Source organism: Microtus pennsylvanicus, chromosome 12, assembly GCF_037038515.1.
Source record: "Microtus pennsylvanicus isolate mMicPen1 chromosome 12, mMicPen1.hap1, whole genome shotgun sequence".
NCBI classification, from domain to species: Eukaryota; Metazoa; Chordata; class Mammalia; order Rodentia; family Cricetidae; genus Microtus; species Microtus pennsylvanicus.
Genome location: NC_134590.1, coordinates 63,853,385 through 63,869,565, shown reverse-complemented (window position 1 = coordinate 63,869,565; position 16,181 = coordinate 63,853,385). Strand labels below are relative to the sequence as shown.

The following is a 16,181-nucleotide window of genomic DNA, read 5'->3' as shown; positions in this document are numbered from 1 at the left end:
TTTGTGAGACTCCTTTCTGAGTCTGGGGGTGTGAATGTCCCCAGGCTGTTACTCTTCCTTACCACCTGGGATTCTGACAATGTGTGCACCTCCAGCTCTGTGGCTAAGGATGGTCCCTGTAACAACAGCTGAGCAGTTAATTGGAAATTTGATATGTCATTGGAGACTGAGAAATTGGTAAGGCAGGCAGGAGAAAGAGAAAAGGGGGAATCAGAAAGGAGAGTATATGGAGTTCCTGGTACATGAGAGCCGAGTACAGTGGTGAGACTTTATTCTTCTGGAACTGGAGACAAAGCAGCCCATCTTGGTGTTCTCTGGAACAGAGCCCTATTTGAGTTACCGTATATACGAGGAACAGGTGTCCCGAGGTGGAGGAGTAAAGGGTTTGAGGTGAGATAGGTATATCCAATGAGGGAGGCCTTCAAACTTGGCAGCTGTGGGAGTTACAAGAACTACCTTAAAGGGGCCCTGTCATTTAGGGGAACGGGATGTGGGGTGCTGGTCTGGAGGAGAGATCTCCAATGTTAATTGGAGATGACAGGGGCTGACGCATGGTTGGGGTAGTGAGTAGTCAGTTAAATCCCATAAGAGGTTATGCAATAATAGCAGGTGGGCAGGTGGGCAGGTGGGCAGGTGGGCAGGCGAGCAGGTGAGCAGGGAGGGGTGAGAGGCCAGGAGTCAGAACCAGCCACCCATACATGGGTCCAAAGAGCAAGATTGAAAAGGGTCGTTTGGGGAGGGTCCAGAGCCTGAAAAGAGCCAGAGGCAAAAGCTTTACCCAGCCAAGGTGAAATTCCTGTAACATCTTAACAAGAATATTTTTTAAGGAGCAGTTAGTTTCTTCTACCTTCCCTGAGGACTGAGGATGGTATGGGATATGAAAATGCCAGGGAATGTTAAGAGCCTTAGAGTTTGAGAGATCTGGGAGTTAAACTCTGGGCTGTTATCTGACTGAAAAATAGGTTGGGATTCCAAACTGGAGAATAATTTCCCAGAGAAAGACATCAGAAACTGTCTGGGCCCTCTTGTTAGAGAGTAGTGGAAAATGTTTAAATCCACCCAGACATGGTATCTACCAAAACCAGGAGATCGTTAACCTGTCTGACTGTGAGCATATGAGTAAAATCAAACCACTTTGGACACGGTCTCAGTATAAGGATTAGGACACGCCCAAGCCCAATGCCCATTTTCTCCACATTTAAAACATAAGCCCGGTGGCCCTTGAGCCCCGAGTTGAGGGGGCAAGGGAGCCAGGGAGCAGCATGGGCAGGATGGGTAGTCGCCATGGCCAATTGGACGGCCTTGGCCAGCATTTGGCATTTTTGTCTACAGGCTTTATCATCTCTTCCATGGTACACCTTAAAAGTCAGCCTTAAGACTTCTGCGTATGGGGTCAAGGAGCCTCTCTCCAAAAGCTTACGTTTAGGCCTAATGCAGGGGAAGCTCTGGGAAAAGAAACGGGTCATGAGGAGTGTTAGCCCTTTGGGCTCTCCAGATCTAAATTCGTGTACTGCAAGGGAGCCTTTGTGAGGGTTCCAAGAATTGAGGATTTTTCCTGCCTGTCCTAGGAGTTTACTGGCTTGAGGGCAGTCTGACAGGGACCTGTTCGAAAGCAAGTCTCAACTGATCTCTAGCTAAACCACCTGGGGTGTTGTAGTCCCAGTGAGGGTCCTGCTTGGGGACTGCCTCAGTCCCAGCGTAGGGGAGGTGGGCTGCATGAGTCTGGTGAATCTTGTCTGCATGCATTCTAACCTGCTCCCAAACTTGCTTGTGCTTCTCAGGAAGTAGGTTATTAGTTAGGTTCATAAAAATATCATGAAAGGTGAGATTATAAGATTTGGATAATATATTGGAATTGTTTTATGAAAGAGGTAGAATCTGACGTGTAAGAACCCAGTTTTTGTTCTGAGAGTGAGAAAGGGACATGTACCTTGACCAGCCCCTCCACACTGGCTACCTCTTGCAAAGAGAGAACTGTGCTTGTTTGGTTTGGCCAGGGTTAGGTTCCTTAGCAGCGCGAGAGTGCGTGAGAGGAGGGGTGAAAGGAGGTGCCAGAGTGGAGCGGAGGCAGAGGCATGACAACAGGGAGGAGGAAGAGTTGCTGGGGAAGGGGAAGAGCTGGAGTTCATTAGCATGGTCCAGAACAGAAGTGGGGTGTTCCTCTAGTTAGATGGCATAGCTAGGAACATGTGAGCTGAACAGATTGCAACGACAGAGGGCGCAGAACTTAAATAGAAAAAGGTTGAACATATGGGAGCTCTTTCCATCTACCTGTTCACTGGCAGACGTTAGAAAGCTCCCATAGAATAGCTGGATCTAAGGTGCTGTTAGGCGGCCACTTTAGATTGTTATCTATTGTTAGGCCATTTCTTCGTGCAAAGGAGGATAAGCTGAGGAGTCTGCAAGTAAGGCATTAAGCTTAGGGGCTTTAGGGTCTCCAAAAGACATCCCAGGGGAGAGGCTGGACTGAGCACCAGAAGGTTTATTTCCCATAGCCAAGGAAGGGAGAGAGAGAGATGAGACCCAACAGCTAACGTGTCTACAAGTGTCCTTGAGACAGAGCAAGTGATTGGTTCAAGCTGCCCCAAGGCTGTCAATGCAGGGGCTGGGGACCAGGGCAGAGGATCCTGAGGGTCAACAGTCCAAGATGAGAAATGGGATCCCAGTCCTCAGCTGTGGGGAGTTACCAGAGATGAATGTCAGCAAAGGGATCAACTGTAGCCATGGAGGCTGTGGCTGGGGGCATTCCCCTGTTGTGAAGAACACTAGAGGGTTGCCGGACAACCAATGGTCAATTACTTGGGTTCAGGGAAATGGTTACGCTGACCAGAATGGGGAACTCACCAACAGTACTGGTGTTGTGCGCAGAATTCAGCAGCCTGGCAGGTGGAATATGGGCAGTTGTGGAACAACTCGGTCCAGGGTCCCAACCCTCGTTGAGTGGGGCAGGAGAGCCGGTGGAGGCTTGGCACCAATGAAATTAACAGGTGTGATTACAGATCACAAGACACACAACTATGAATTTTTTAAGAGTGTACGTAGATCACATAGATCACGTAGACTTGAGGACCCTGGGTGGCTGTGTAGGTTGCCTGAATGCTTGATGGCCCATTTGTGGCCGTGGAACCCGGAAGTGCCGGCGCTTGGGGCAGCTAGGCATTTTGCTAGAACGCTGGCAACTTTGGGTGGTAGAAATGATAACAGTTGGGTCCCCTGGAACTGGAGTTACAGGCAGGTGTGAGCTGCCATGTGGATGCTGGGAATTGAAAATGGGGTCTCTGGAAGAACAGTCAGTTCTCTTAACCACTGAACCACCCCTCCAGCTCCTGTTGCTGAAGTTTTAACTTTTCATCTTGTAACACCACAAGATTTGAACCTTCCTTGGCAGTTTGTGCTTTACACATTAATGCACGATCTCTGTGGGGTCCAGCAGCGGACTCGAGAATCTCAGCCTCACTGCAACCCCAAAAGCATAGACAGAAACAAGCAAATGTCAATACTTTTTAGTATCAAAATAATACACACCCGTGGCAACCCTAGGTAAGCTGTAAAATTCCCTGTAAAGGAAGAGGGGGAAAAATCCACAGGGAAACAGAAAATTGAGGCAGATACGAAGAACTGAAAACAAAATCCAGAGCCCTCAGGCCAGGTGGGCTTGCTTGGCTGTATTCAGTTAGTGCTAAGGTGGGTTTGCTGGGCTGTATTCAGTTAGCGCTAAGGTGGGTTTGCTTGGCTGTATTCAGTTAGCGCTAAGGTGGGCTTGCTTGGCTGTATTCAGTTAGCGCTAAGGTGGGCTTGCTTGGCTGTATTCAGTTAGCGCTAAGGTGGGCTTGCTTGGCTGTATTCAGTTAGCGCTAAGGTGGGTTTGCTTGGCTGTATTCAGTTAGCGCTAAGGTGGGTTTGCTTGGCTGTATTCAGTTAGCGCTAAGGTGGGTTTGCTTGGCTGTATTCAGTTAGCGCTAAGGTGGGTTTGCTTGGCTGTATTCAGTTAGCTACGGTATTGCTAGCAGGAATCCTGGTATTTTGGGGTCCAAAAGAGAGAATTCATAAGAGGAAGAGTTTGTATTAGTTTTTTTTTCAGTTTGGCACAAAAGTTTCCTTTGTCTGTGTTGGACACATTAGCATATTATAAAAATAAGGCTTATATTAGTTAACACTTAAAAGCAGCTTCACACATGCGTACACACACGCGTGTGCGCCACTTGTGTGCATTTGCAGGTGTGTGTGTGTGCGTGTGTGTGTGTGTGACTCACCATCCCCTCTCTTCTCTCCTCATTCTGTCTGTCCTTCCTCACCAGGAATGATGATGATGTAGGTCTCTCTGGGTGAGAGCATCTTGCAGGAGGGCTTTGAGAAGACTGGAGCTAAGATGTGGGACCCTATCTTGGGAGGGTGGGGCTCAAGTTGTAGCACATAGCCATGGGATTGGTATTGGGGAAACAGTGAAGGCAGGAGACAAGAGAGACCCCACGGGGTGGATATCTTGGTCCAGCGTGCGTTGCCACTGTACAACTAGAAATTTATAAAGAGCAGAGATTTCTCACAGTTTTGGAAACCAAGTGCCCACAGCTGGTGAGGCTCTCTGGCTGTGTCACCACATGGGGACTCTCTTTCCTCCTTCTTAGAAAGTCAGTAATCTCATTGTGGGGGTCCTGCCCTCCTGGTGTCATTTACTCCTAATCACCCCCACCCCTCAGAGCCTCACAAACAGCATCAGGATATGGATATGGGCGTTATGTTTCCAACTCATGAACTTTTAGGGGACACACTGAAACCATAGCAGAGTGCAGAGGATGTGGTAGGGGCCTGAACACTGCAGGGCACTGAGCAACTGCAATGGAGTGAGGAAGGGGGCCATAATGGGGAGCTTGCAAGAGAGCTGAGTCCAACCCCGCTGACCTCTCCTTGGAGCGTGACAGGATTCCTTTTGCAGTTTCCTAAAATGTATTCAATTATGTGCACTAAAAACAAAAACAAACAAACAAAAAACCCGCACACACTCCCGGAGGAGAAGTCTAATTTTGGTACCTGCAGATCTAAAAAGATTTACCAAGATTGATGGGCATGGTGTTCTTCCTGTAACACGGTATTTTGGTGCCTCCTCCTGGTTCATATTAGCAACTGCATACCTTCCTGCCAGGTAGCTTTATCTTAGAGGCAAGGAAAGCCTTGAAGGCTTTTCTTCACTGGGTAAAGAACACGGTGAATTCACCAGTGACAAGGGACAAGTCCCCTGAAATGACACCAGACAATGTACACGGGAGCAGTAGTAACATGCAAGAGGCACTTGGTGTTCTCAATGAACTCTTTTTGGGCCAAACAGGTAAAATTAAACCTCGCTGAAGAAGCGGGGAGTGGGGGCTGGGTTTCCCACTCATAGATCTGAAACATTCAGACTTGCTTTGGGGACAGAGATTATAAACCCGTGCACACCAATGTGTGTGTACAAGTCAAAAAATGGCTAAGGGCAGCAGGTGGTGGGTCGATGCCGACAGACTCTCTCTCTCTCTCTCTCTCTCTCTCTCTCTCTCTCTCTCTCTCTGTATTTGGGAAGCATCTTGTCCCACGACCCTCAGCTAGGTATTCACAGCATGTGGTCCATATTAAAGGCGAAGGGGTGCTGTGTGGTACAAAAGCCCCTTTCAATTAGTTTACGCTAGCATTTAATAGATTTTTTTTTAACCGCAGAGTCCTTTTTCTTGTGAACTACTAACTGCTATCATGAATATAGCTTGCTTGGGAACCCAAAAATGGCCCCTGTGACCAGATGACCTTTCTCACTCCTGCCTATGCCTTGCTTCTCTCCTTCCAGGCAGACATCTTCTCCGGAGCTCTGTTCATCAACCTAGCCTTGGGCCTGGACATCTACCTGGCCATCTTTATTCTACTAGCAATCACCGCCCTTTATACAATCACAGGTGAGTCCATTCAAGCGAATCGGCATCTCCATTCTGGCTCGGGGTTAGGCAGGGTTAGACTTGCGAGGGAAAGAGGAGGGAGGGTCTGAGAATGGCTATTTTCTTGGTCTCCGCGGCAAGCCATGTGGACTGTTGGGTGAAAGCTCCCGTGCTGGGTGGAGGAACGTCAGGACAGCCTTTCAGAGGCGCTCGGGAGAGCTTAGCCTGAAGGTTGTGGACAATGTGGCAAAGCTAGGACAATTAGAGGCATTCCAGGTGGAAAAAAAAGTAAGTGAAGGGAGAATGGTGGCAGGAGTGGGTGGGGCGGGGATCGGGAGCAAGGCGAGCCCGCAGGTACCAGAAGCAGGTGGTTACTGCGAAGTAGCGGGGAGAGAGGAGACACAAAGCATGAACGATAAACAGGTATGGGGTCCTTGGGAGCCTTAGATGTAATGTGACTAGATTAAGAATGATTTCAAAGTGAATAAAAGATATACAAAGAGGTTTCGGAGTAAGATTTGAGGATGGCAGAGACAAGTGTTCTTTGCAGGAAGGAAGGGGGAGGAGCCACAGTGTGACTTGCTGTTCCTTGGGCACCTGAGTGCCCGATATACCTGAAGATAAGATGTTCCTTAGAGAGGTTGGGATGTAATTTACAGTTGGCACATTTGTCTGTCACATGCATGTGTACACACAAACACACACAAACACAGAGAGAGAAAGAGAGACAGACAGATAGACACACACACACACACACACAGAGTCCTGGGTTCCATCTCTACCATTACAGAGTCAAAAAGAGCAAACATTCCTTTGTGAGCCATGTCCTAGCATTAAGCTCACAACAAGTACTTTCCACTCAGGTAGAGACAAGTGTCTTCCCTTTTCCAGGCCGTGTAGGTATTTTCATGAGAGGCGAAGGCCAGAAACAATTCTGAGCAGCAGGATTAGGGCCTGGGAGGAAAGGCAGGCAGGTGGTGGTGGCAGGGGGCAGAGGTTCTCGGAAGGGGCACTGTGGAGAAGAGAGGGTGGTGGGTAGGAAAAGAAGCAGGCGGGCATCGTGCGCTCCATGTGATCTATTGTGTTTGCCTGCTTAGGGGGCCTGGCAGCGGTGATTTACACGGACACCTTGCAGACAGCAATCATGCTTGTGGGGTCTTGTATCCTGACTGGATTTGGTAAGTGGGGCTGGGGTTCACTAAGCAGGTGGGGGCAGAGGTATAGAGTTCTGAGAAGACAGAGCAAGTCTGGCTGGCCTGCCTGCCTGCTCTGACGTAACCAGTCTTTCTCTGTCCCACCAGCCAGCTCCCAAATAATGACATGGAGACTTATTGTTAATTATGAAAGGTTGGTCTTAGTTTAGGCTTGACCCCAATGAGCTCTTGTCACTTAAATTAATCTGCTTTTATTAATCTATGTTTTACTATGTGACTTTTTTTAAACCTCCTCTCCATTTTTGTATGCCCAAATTTTTCTGCATCTCCTGGCATAATCTGTGTACCTGGATTCCTTCTCCTCTTCCTTTTTCCTTCCCTAGAAATCCCACCCACCTCTCTTGCTTAGATATTGGTCATTTGACTCTTTATTAAAGCAATCACAGCAATATATCCTCACACAGTGTACAAATATCCCATAACACCCTGTCTAGCTCAGGGCAGTGGCCCAGCCCTGTCTGGCAATCCTTATGGGATCACCTTTCCCCTGTAGCACCCTTGTTGGAGCAGACCCAAGGAATACTTGAATTGCCCCCTGTTCTCTCCCTATAGCTTGGTTTAGTGGTCTCCAGTGTAGATCCGTGGTAATGCGGTGCTGTGTTTGCAGAGAACCTGGGTAAAAATGAATGCGGCTAATGCGGCAAGTCACACAGATTCACAAGCCGTGTTTGCAGGCTGAAACTATATCCTGCACACAAGTGATGTTAAAAGGCCAGAGTTTATGCATTGTTGGTGATGGGTGATTTTTTTTTCATTTAGAACAATTTAAAAATTGTTCACTCAATGCTGGCATCTCTGATCATTTCTTGATAAAGACAGCATTGGAAATCCTAGCTGTCATGAAGAGATAGAAGAAATATTTTGATTTTTATGTTTAGTGGACCCTCTGAGTGTCATTAAAGACTCTTGTCTAAACTCTAGAGTTCAGACTTTATTTTTTTCTTTATTTTTATCTTTTTTTTGTTTTTTGTTTTGTTTTGTTTTTGTTTTTCAAGACAGGGTTTCTCTATAGCTTTGCAGTCTGTCCTGGGACTATCTCTTGTAGACCAGGCTGGCCTTGAACTCACAGAGATCCGCCAGCCTCTGCCTCCCTAGTGCTGGGATTAAAGGTGTGCGCCACCACCCGGTCAGAGTTTAGCTTTCTAAGGACTTTCACTTGCTCCCCCCCCCCCCCCCCCCCCCGCAGGCCCTGGGGTCAGCAAGCACAGGCTAGGTTGGCAGCGCTGAGATGGGAGCTGACAAAATTCTGGTCCCTGCCCCGTTCCCGGGCATCCCTGGGGCCAGCTGTCTGGCCTGTGTCCAGTCTCCAGAAGGCCACTGTGTGTCCCTAACTCTGTGTTCTGAGTTCTAAAGACCATGCAGACAGCTGGGGTTTGAAGAACAACAGTCTGCGCGTGGTCCAAGGCCGAGTCTTCCTTTAAAGAGTTCCCTCCCTTTCCAGACCACGTGCGGTCAGGACACTGCCGCAAGCTGTTGCTTTGAAATGCTGGTGTCTCCTAGAAGGGGGGGCAGTTAACACTCCTGTTTTTATAAATGAGAAGCCTGAGGTCTAGAGGGAAGATCATTAACTCCAAACCACACATCATAGGTGTCTCCTATGCTGGTGTTCTCTTGGTGTCTAAGATACTCAGACATGAAATCACGACAAGGAGTTAAATTTTTCACAGTGTTCTTTTTTGTACCAATATTTTTCAGCCTTCACTGAAGTGGGAGGATATGATGCCTTCGTGGAAAAGTACATGAATGCCATCCCAACTGTGGTTTCTGAGGGAAACCTGACCATCAAGGAAGAATGTTACACTCCCAGGGCCGACTCTTTCCACATATTCAGAGATCCTATCACAGGAGACATTCCATGGCCTGGGCTCATCTTTGGCCTGGCCATTCTCACCCTGTGGTACTGGTGCACAGACCAGGTATGGAGTCTGGGTATGGAAGCAGACAGGGTGCACGACAGAGACTCCCACCTGTCAGGCTGTTGGGATTGAATATGTAAGAAGCCACATGTGGTCTCTGGGTTGCTGGGAACCATGGCTGAAGACCAAAACAGGGCAGCTGGCATGTCAGGGGGTTCCAGAATTCCCAGCCTGCACAGCTCCTCACTGGGATGTTCCTGACAGGTCATTGTGCAGCGCTGCCTCTCAGCTAAGAACATGTCTCACGTGAAGGCCGGCTGTATCCTGTGTGGCTATCTGAAGCTGTTGCCCATGTTCCTCATGATCATGACGGGGATGATCAGCCGGATTTTATACACAGGTAATTCCTCTACCTGAGCTCAGGCCATTTTTCCTTTGTAGCTCTAAGGGACTATGGAAGCTCTCCGGCTCCTTCGTTCCGTTTCTTTTGTGCCATGATTACCAAGCGGCAGGGTTGCCTGTGTCAGGCAGTGTGCACATTGGAGACACAGAATTCCTGGGGTTGTCTTTACCTATTTCTTTTAAAATCAATTTGCTATTTATTTTAATTTAAAGTTGTTTGATAGCAAGTTCATCACGAAGGCTGATAACCTGAATTTGATCTCTGGAGCCCATGAGGCGGAAGGAGAGAACCAGTTCCCTCATTTAGACTGACAGTTGTCTCCTCATTTCCCCTAATCTCCCACACTCATGACATCATCCAGGTTCCTTCTTCCAGAAAACAGTGTTTACTCGCTTGCAGTTCTGCACCCTGAACCCCAGGCCTGTAGTGGGGTCTAATAATCTATTTTGTAATTCTAATGCCAAGGCCCAGCCAGCTGCACTGGCCCTGTGCTCTCTGCCCTGTCTCCTTGCTGGTGCCCCGCCTTGACAGATTCACCTTTGGTCTTTTTCTGGCCTGTTGTTATGAATACAAATAATTTTTGGTTAACTATTATGAATTGAAACTGTTTTGAAATGGAAAATAACAACAAGAAGTGAACAGTTCACCACAAAGTGGCCATTTGGCAAGCACACCCAAAATGAAGCCAGAATAGCTGGCAGGCGTTGGCTGTGTTGTCCTTGGTGGCATGCCCCTCTTGGTTCTCATATTCCTGTGCTGGCTTGTACACCATTAGGAAAATATAATTGCCTTCTATATTCATAACTTACACCTCTAGATCTTCAACGAACTACATATTGAAAAATATTAAAATATTTGAACCTATGATGAAAACATGTAAGTTTTGCTTTATCACTTTTCCCAAACAACATAGGACAACAGCTATTTCCATAGCACTTCTAGGTTATTCTATGTTGTAAGCAACCTGCAGATGACTTCAGGGGAGGATGTGCATGTGTTAGAGCAGGTACTATGCTATTTAGGTTCTGAGCCTCTGCAGACTTTGGAATCCACTGGGTAAAGAGTACCCAGAAACAATTCACACATGGATACTGAGAGATACCTGTTGAGTAAACAGAATAGCTCATGCCCTAATGGCTACTGCATTTAGAATTTAGAATAAACGTATTTATTTATAATAAGTGTATGAATTGGTGCTGTGTGGTACAGTGCTAAATGAGTATTTAAGAAATGTTGTTGAGCAAAATTTTATATAAATTTCTAGAATTTTCTCCAAGATTTTAGATCTTGTTCCCTTCTCCTTCCAATCTATTTCTTTATTACTGCTCCAGATTTCTCAAATCTTGAGAGTCAGCCTGATTTTCTAGGGATTTGACTGTATGTCTAAAAGCTGTTCAAAAAAACCCCCCTGAAAACCAGGGTCACAGAAAACCCTAATTATCGTCACCAAGCTGTTGAGGTCGATGGCAGTGCCTCCTCCCTCCCCTCCAGATCATTTCTTTGTTTCCTTTCTGTCCTCTAAGAGCCAGGTTTCTCTGCTGTGGGAGCGTCCAAATGTGTCAGGGATAACAGGACAGGGTATGGCACAGAGGTCTTAGCTGGGAAACATTCTTTCCCTGCTGCTGTTTCTGGGTACCCGGTGGGAATGTCTTGTTTGAAGTGTTGCTTTAAGGTAAATACTGCAACCATCAGAACCATTACTACCCAATGGAAGCTCACTGATGCACCCGTTCATCTCTCTCTAGACAAGATCGCCTGTGTCGTCCCCTCGGAATGTCAGAAGTACTGCGGCACATCAGTTGGCTGTTCCAACATCGCCTATCCTACCTTGGTGGTGGAGCTAATGCCTAATGGTGAGACTTTCTTGGGAGGTCAATTTGGTTTAGGCTCCACCTAGACTTCTGAGTGCATTCTGGGACAAAGGCTTTTCCAGGCCAGGGGTGTGCTCTAAGGAGAAAGTCCCATTTCTGTGTTTCTGAGTTTAATTTATGTCTTCACAACATGTGGTTCAGTTGGAGTCTATCACCCTGGGTCTTGTCCATTAGTCGGGCTAAGAAAGGACACAAAAACTTGTTGGGGTGGGGGGAGAAAGTCCCTTTCCATGCCTGTCTAGATCATCATTTAGAATACTTAAACAAAGAAGTTGTAACTTACAATGGCCATTTTGGAAAACAGTGTTGAAACTCCTGAGGAAAGAAAATTAAAAGTAGACCTACCATGGGGTTCACCGTTCTCCGTACAGGGTTCATATCCAAAGGGATGGGACCACTATGTTGTAGAGACAACTGAATTCTAGTGTGCATTTTAGGCATGTTCACAATTGCCAAGACAGGGAACCAACCCTAGTGTTTAAACATAAATGGATAAAAATGTGCTCTGCACAAGCAGTGGGTGACATTCAGACTCACGAGAAGGTGATCTGTTCATCTGGGAACACGGATGCTGCAGCAGGGTGTGAAGTGAGAGTCGGTCACAGAAACGCAGATGCCGAGTGATCTCATCTTGGTATTTAGAGTGTGTGAGTGTGTGTGTGAGTGTGTGAGTGTGTGTGAGTGTGTGAGTGTGTGTGTGAGTGTGTGTGAGTGTGTGTGTGTGTGCATGTGTGTGTGTGTACATGTGTGTGTGAGTGTGTGTGCGTGTGAGTGTGTGTGTGTGAGTGTGCATGTGTGTGTTAGTGTGAGTGTGTGAAGCCACCACACTGGCCCATGCACCAGTTCCTCACAGTTTTAAAAGTCCACACTGTGGTGGAAATGTTAAGCACGTAAGAGGGAGGCAGACATCTGTAGAGAACATTTTAACTGACATCTGCAATCGCCTGCATTTTCATTCGTTTCTAGTAACAGCTCTTTTCCTGCTACATTTATTACTATTGTTATTAGAATATTATTACAACATTTTCCCCATTCCCTTTCCTTCCCCAACTCCTCCCATGAGCTCCCCCTTCACTCTCAAATTCCTGTCTTATAAAATTTAACACACGCACACACGGAGTCCATTTAGTGTTGTTTGTATGTATATGATCTCAGAGCTGACCACCTGGTATTAGATAACTAATTAGGAGCTCATCCCAAGGGAAGCTATTTCTCCTGCTCCTAATGCCCCTTAGTTGCCTGAGGTCCTGTGCCTATGGAAGGGCCCCTTCCATGTTAGCATGTCTACATTGGTGTTGTCCTTGTTCAGGCCTTGTTTAAAAAGCCATACTGTTAAGGTATTATGCATGAAACTTCTCTGCCATTTCTAGGAGACAGTCTTACAGTAGACTTTTTGGTTCTTTGGGTCTTATAATCTTCCTACCCTGTCTTCCAAGACATCCCATGAGCTTTAAGACATGGCATTTTTGTTTTAAGACATGCTTTTCTCCCTAAACCTGGAGCTCTCAGTTATTTCTAAACTGGCTGACTAGGGAGCCCCAGTATCTGCATCTTCCCCATCAGCTCTGGCGTTACAGCTATGAGCTACAGTTCCTGGCTTTATGTAGATGCTGGGGGCCTGAACTCAGGTCCTCATGCTTCTGCAACCAATACCTTACCTGCTGAGCCACCTTCTCAGCCTTCCATCCTTTCATGTATGTATGTATGTATGTATGTATGTATGTATGTATGTATGTGTGTGTGTATTTATGTATGTATGTATTCATGTTTTCTCTTGAGGCAGAGTCTCGTTATGTAGCCCAGGCTAGCCTTGAATTGGCGTTAGTCTTCTCGTCTGAACTTCCCTAGTACTTGGATTACTGGGCTGCACCAGCATGCCTAGATTTCTTTTTAAATTTCTCTCCAGAGCTTTATGCACAACCTTGGGCAAAGCGTTTGTATTCCAATCATATAAGAGGGGAAATATATTTAACCACTCCCCTGAACTTGGCTGCTATTTAGTTAAGGTTCCCATGAGCGTCAGTCACACTGGTCTTCGCAGGAACAGGGTGTGACTTCTCCAAACCGGCCCTGGACCCCTGCGCTCATGAGACCCTAGCACATGGTGCTAGAGTAGAATAGAGACCAACAAATAGATGTGTGCAAAACAGCAAACACTGTGTCTGTCACCTGGCTTCTGTGACTACTCAATCCCCTGTGTTAGACCACCAGACACTTCCTGTCCCTTGTCTTACGTTACTCAATTGCGTTTAACAGCATTGGTCAGTTGTCTCCTTGAGTCTTTCTCTTTGGGTCCATAATGTTATCCTTTCCTGTTTGCCTTTCCACATCTTCTTAGGCTGCCTCTTTTGGTTCCTCTTGTAGCTTCAGCTTTTCAGCCAGCAAATGTTCCCCAACTAATCCACATCAGTCCTGCCCATTTTGTCTCCTAACTATCATGCACTTTCCTTCCCGCCTACGTTTGCCTTTCTTGCCTTACTTCATCTGCCTTATTATAATGGGGAGGGGGACTAGACTGCCATACAAGTACATTTAGCAAGCATTTGTTGAGTAGATAAGCAAATTAAGGTTTAAGAAGAATAGAACAATGAGATATTAGGTTGCTTGAACCTAGGCTGCCTGAACTGTCAATGGCAAAGCTGATGTGGGCATAGGTCAAACAGGTCTTAGCTGGGCGATGGTGGCACATGCCTTTAATCCAGCACTCAGGTGGCAGAGGCAGGTGAATCCCTGTGAGTTCAAGGCTAGACTGTACTACAGAGTGTGAGTTCCAGTACAGCCTCCAAAGCTAAGGAGAAACCGTGTCTAAACATAATAAACAAGCAAATAAACAACCAAAACAACAACAACAACAAAACCAAATCTTGCTGCAAGTCAGGCAGTCTGTCACAGACCTGCTTCACCGGGTGATTTATTAGTGTGGCTAACAGGTTGTGGTCCAGCCAGTCCAACAATCACTGTTCCCTAACAGAAAGTCCCAGAATCTAGTAGTTGTTCAGGCCATGAGGTTCAGTGTCTCAGCTCGTCTTCAGTATTTGCCGGAGTCCCTAAGAAGTAGGTGCCTATAATGTGCTTGCCAGTGAGGGTGATGTCACGCAGACAAACAGCAAGAGAATCCTTCTTCCAAGTCCTTTATGCAGGCTGCCATCAGAAGGTATAACCAGAATAAAGATGGATCTTTCCCCATCAAAAGATTAGGATTAAAGGTGGGTCTTTCTACCTCAAATGATTTAATAAAGAAAATAATTGCTCCCAGGTGTGCCCAGTGGCTTGGGTTTTAGTTAATTCCAGGTGAGTCAAGTTGACAACCAAGAGCAGCCACCACACTCTATGCTACAGCTTTGCCAGATGAGAGTTGTTCGCTTCTCTAGGCTCCCATTCGTGGATGTCTTTTTATTCTCTCCGGTCCAGCTTAGACATCCTTCCTCTGTATCATGACTCTTTGGTGAGAGTCCTTCCGGTAGTCCCCTCGGGTGAGAACACCCGCCACTGCCATGACCACCACACTCACCACCACCATCACCACCATTTAGTTAAAAAGTCTCAAATCATTGCCTGCTGTGGTCTTAGAATGTAAAGCTACAGTCCATTTCTTGAAACTTCTCTTCTTTCTGGAGAGAGAAATTTGAGACACAGTCATGGTTTCTAAAGGCAAACAGACCTTGGAGACTGCTGCACAAGAAACAGAGTCAGGGTGATGACTGTCACTCAAAGCCCCGTTCTCTTTCAGGACTCCGAGGCCTGATGTTGTCAGTCATGATGGCCTCCCTCATGAGCTCTTTGACCTCCATCTTCAACAGCGCCAGCACCCTCTTTACCATGGACGTCTACACCAAGATCCGGAAGGGAGCATCTGAGAAGGAGCTCATGATTGCAGGAAGGTAAATGCAGCTTCCTCCTCTCTACCATGTACCAGGGGAGCTGAAGGTCACAGAGAGTTCTACCCACCGTAATGCGGTTAGGCAAGATTGGCGGGTACTTGGTATAATCGGAGTTATCTCTGTGCCCAGTTATAGTTGCCATGTACGGGCACTTTCTTTTATTTTCTGAGCTACTGGAGGACTGAAGTCAGGGCTTTTCACATTCTGGGCAAGTACTGCACCACAGAGCTAGACCCCAGCCCTGGTATTTCATTTTACATTGAAACAGTTGAGCAGTGTCCCTCTGGAGTTAGGAGAAACAAACAGATCGACTTTTCTATCTCAGGCTACCAGTGAGCATTACTAGAATGAAGTTGCCTGGGTCTTAACTAGGCCTGGATTGGGCAGAGTCAGGACTGCCAGCTGCAACCAATTAAGTCCCTGCACAGGGCTCTGAGTATATTCTGTGCTGTACAAAGTACCAGCTATGTGCACATATATATTCAGATGGTGCTGGCATTGAACTTGGCGCTTTGCAATGCTCTATCACTGAACTGTATCCACACCCCTTGATTTTTGAGAAAACAGGGGTACTTAATGCCACAAAAGAGTGTGTGACCAGCAGAGAATCTACTACTTTGCATTCTACTGAGCAGCACTGAGGTTTGATTTTCCTTAGAAGGTACCTGCTGGAGAGAAAACCAGTTCGTTGACTTGTATAGTTCTAGATTTTCTGGTCCTATGATTGTATTGAATCTCACATTTTTTTGCGCCTCCCATAACTACTGGCTTTGAGTTTGCTCAGCACTGAACAAGCTTACAATGGCATGAAGCAATCGTAATGTTTGTAAGAGCAATCCAGGAGCCAGATAAGAGAGAGATGAGCATGGCTTAGTGTAGTAGGGGGAAGGTTTTGTGGAAGATCTTAGAGTCAAAAATGGCAGGTAGGGTTTGAGTAAATCATGGATGTTATGGGAAATCCATCCCAGAGGAAGACCTATGTAAAAGCACTACTCCTTGCTTTAAATACACATGGGGTAAGGAAACTCTAGTCTTTACAATTAAACCAAGTGCACAAAA

At 46.7% G+C, this 16,181-nt stretch overlaps 1 protein-coding gene across 1 annotated transcript in view; it reads left to right on the top strand.

The window, feature by feature from the left end:
- LOC142832604 (sodium/glucose cotransporter 1-like) overlaps positions 1-16,181 on the top strand; it is a 60,133-nt gene that overhangs the window by 29,762 nt on the left and 14,190 nt on the right. The window contains exons 6-11 of the mRNA XM_075943163.1: positions 5,813-5,918; positions 6,995-7,075; positions 8,807-9,027; positions 9,232-9,367; positions 11,116-11,223; positions 14,972-15,122. Coding sequence (XP_075799278.1) covers positions 5,813-5,918; positions 6,995-7,075; positions 8,807-9,027; positions 9,232-9,367; positions 11,116-11,223; positions 14,972-15,122 — 803 coding nt within the window. The remainder of the gene's footprint in view (positions 1-5,812; positions 5,919-6,994; positions 7,076-8,806; positions 9,028-9,231; positions 9,368-11,115; positions 11,224-14,971; positions 15,123-16,181) is intronic.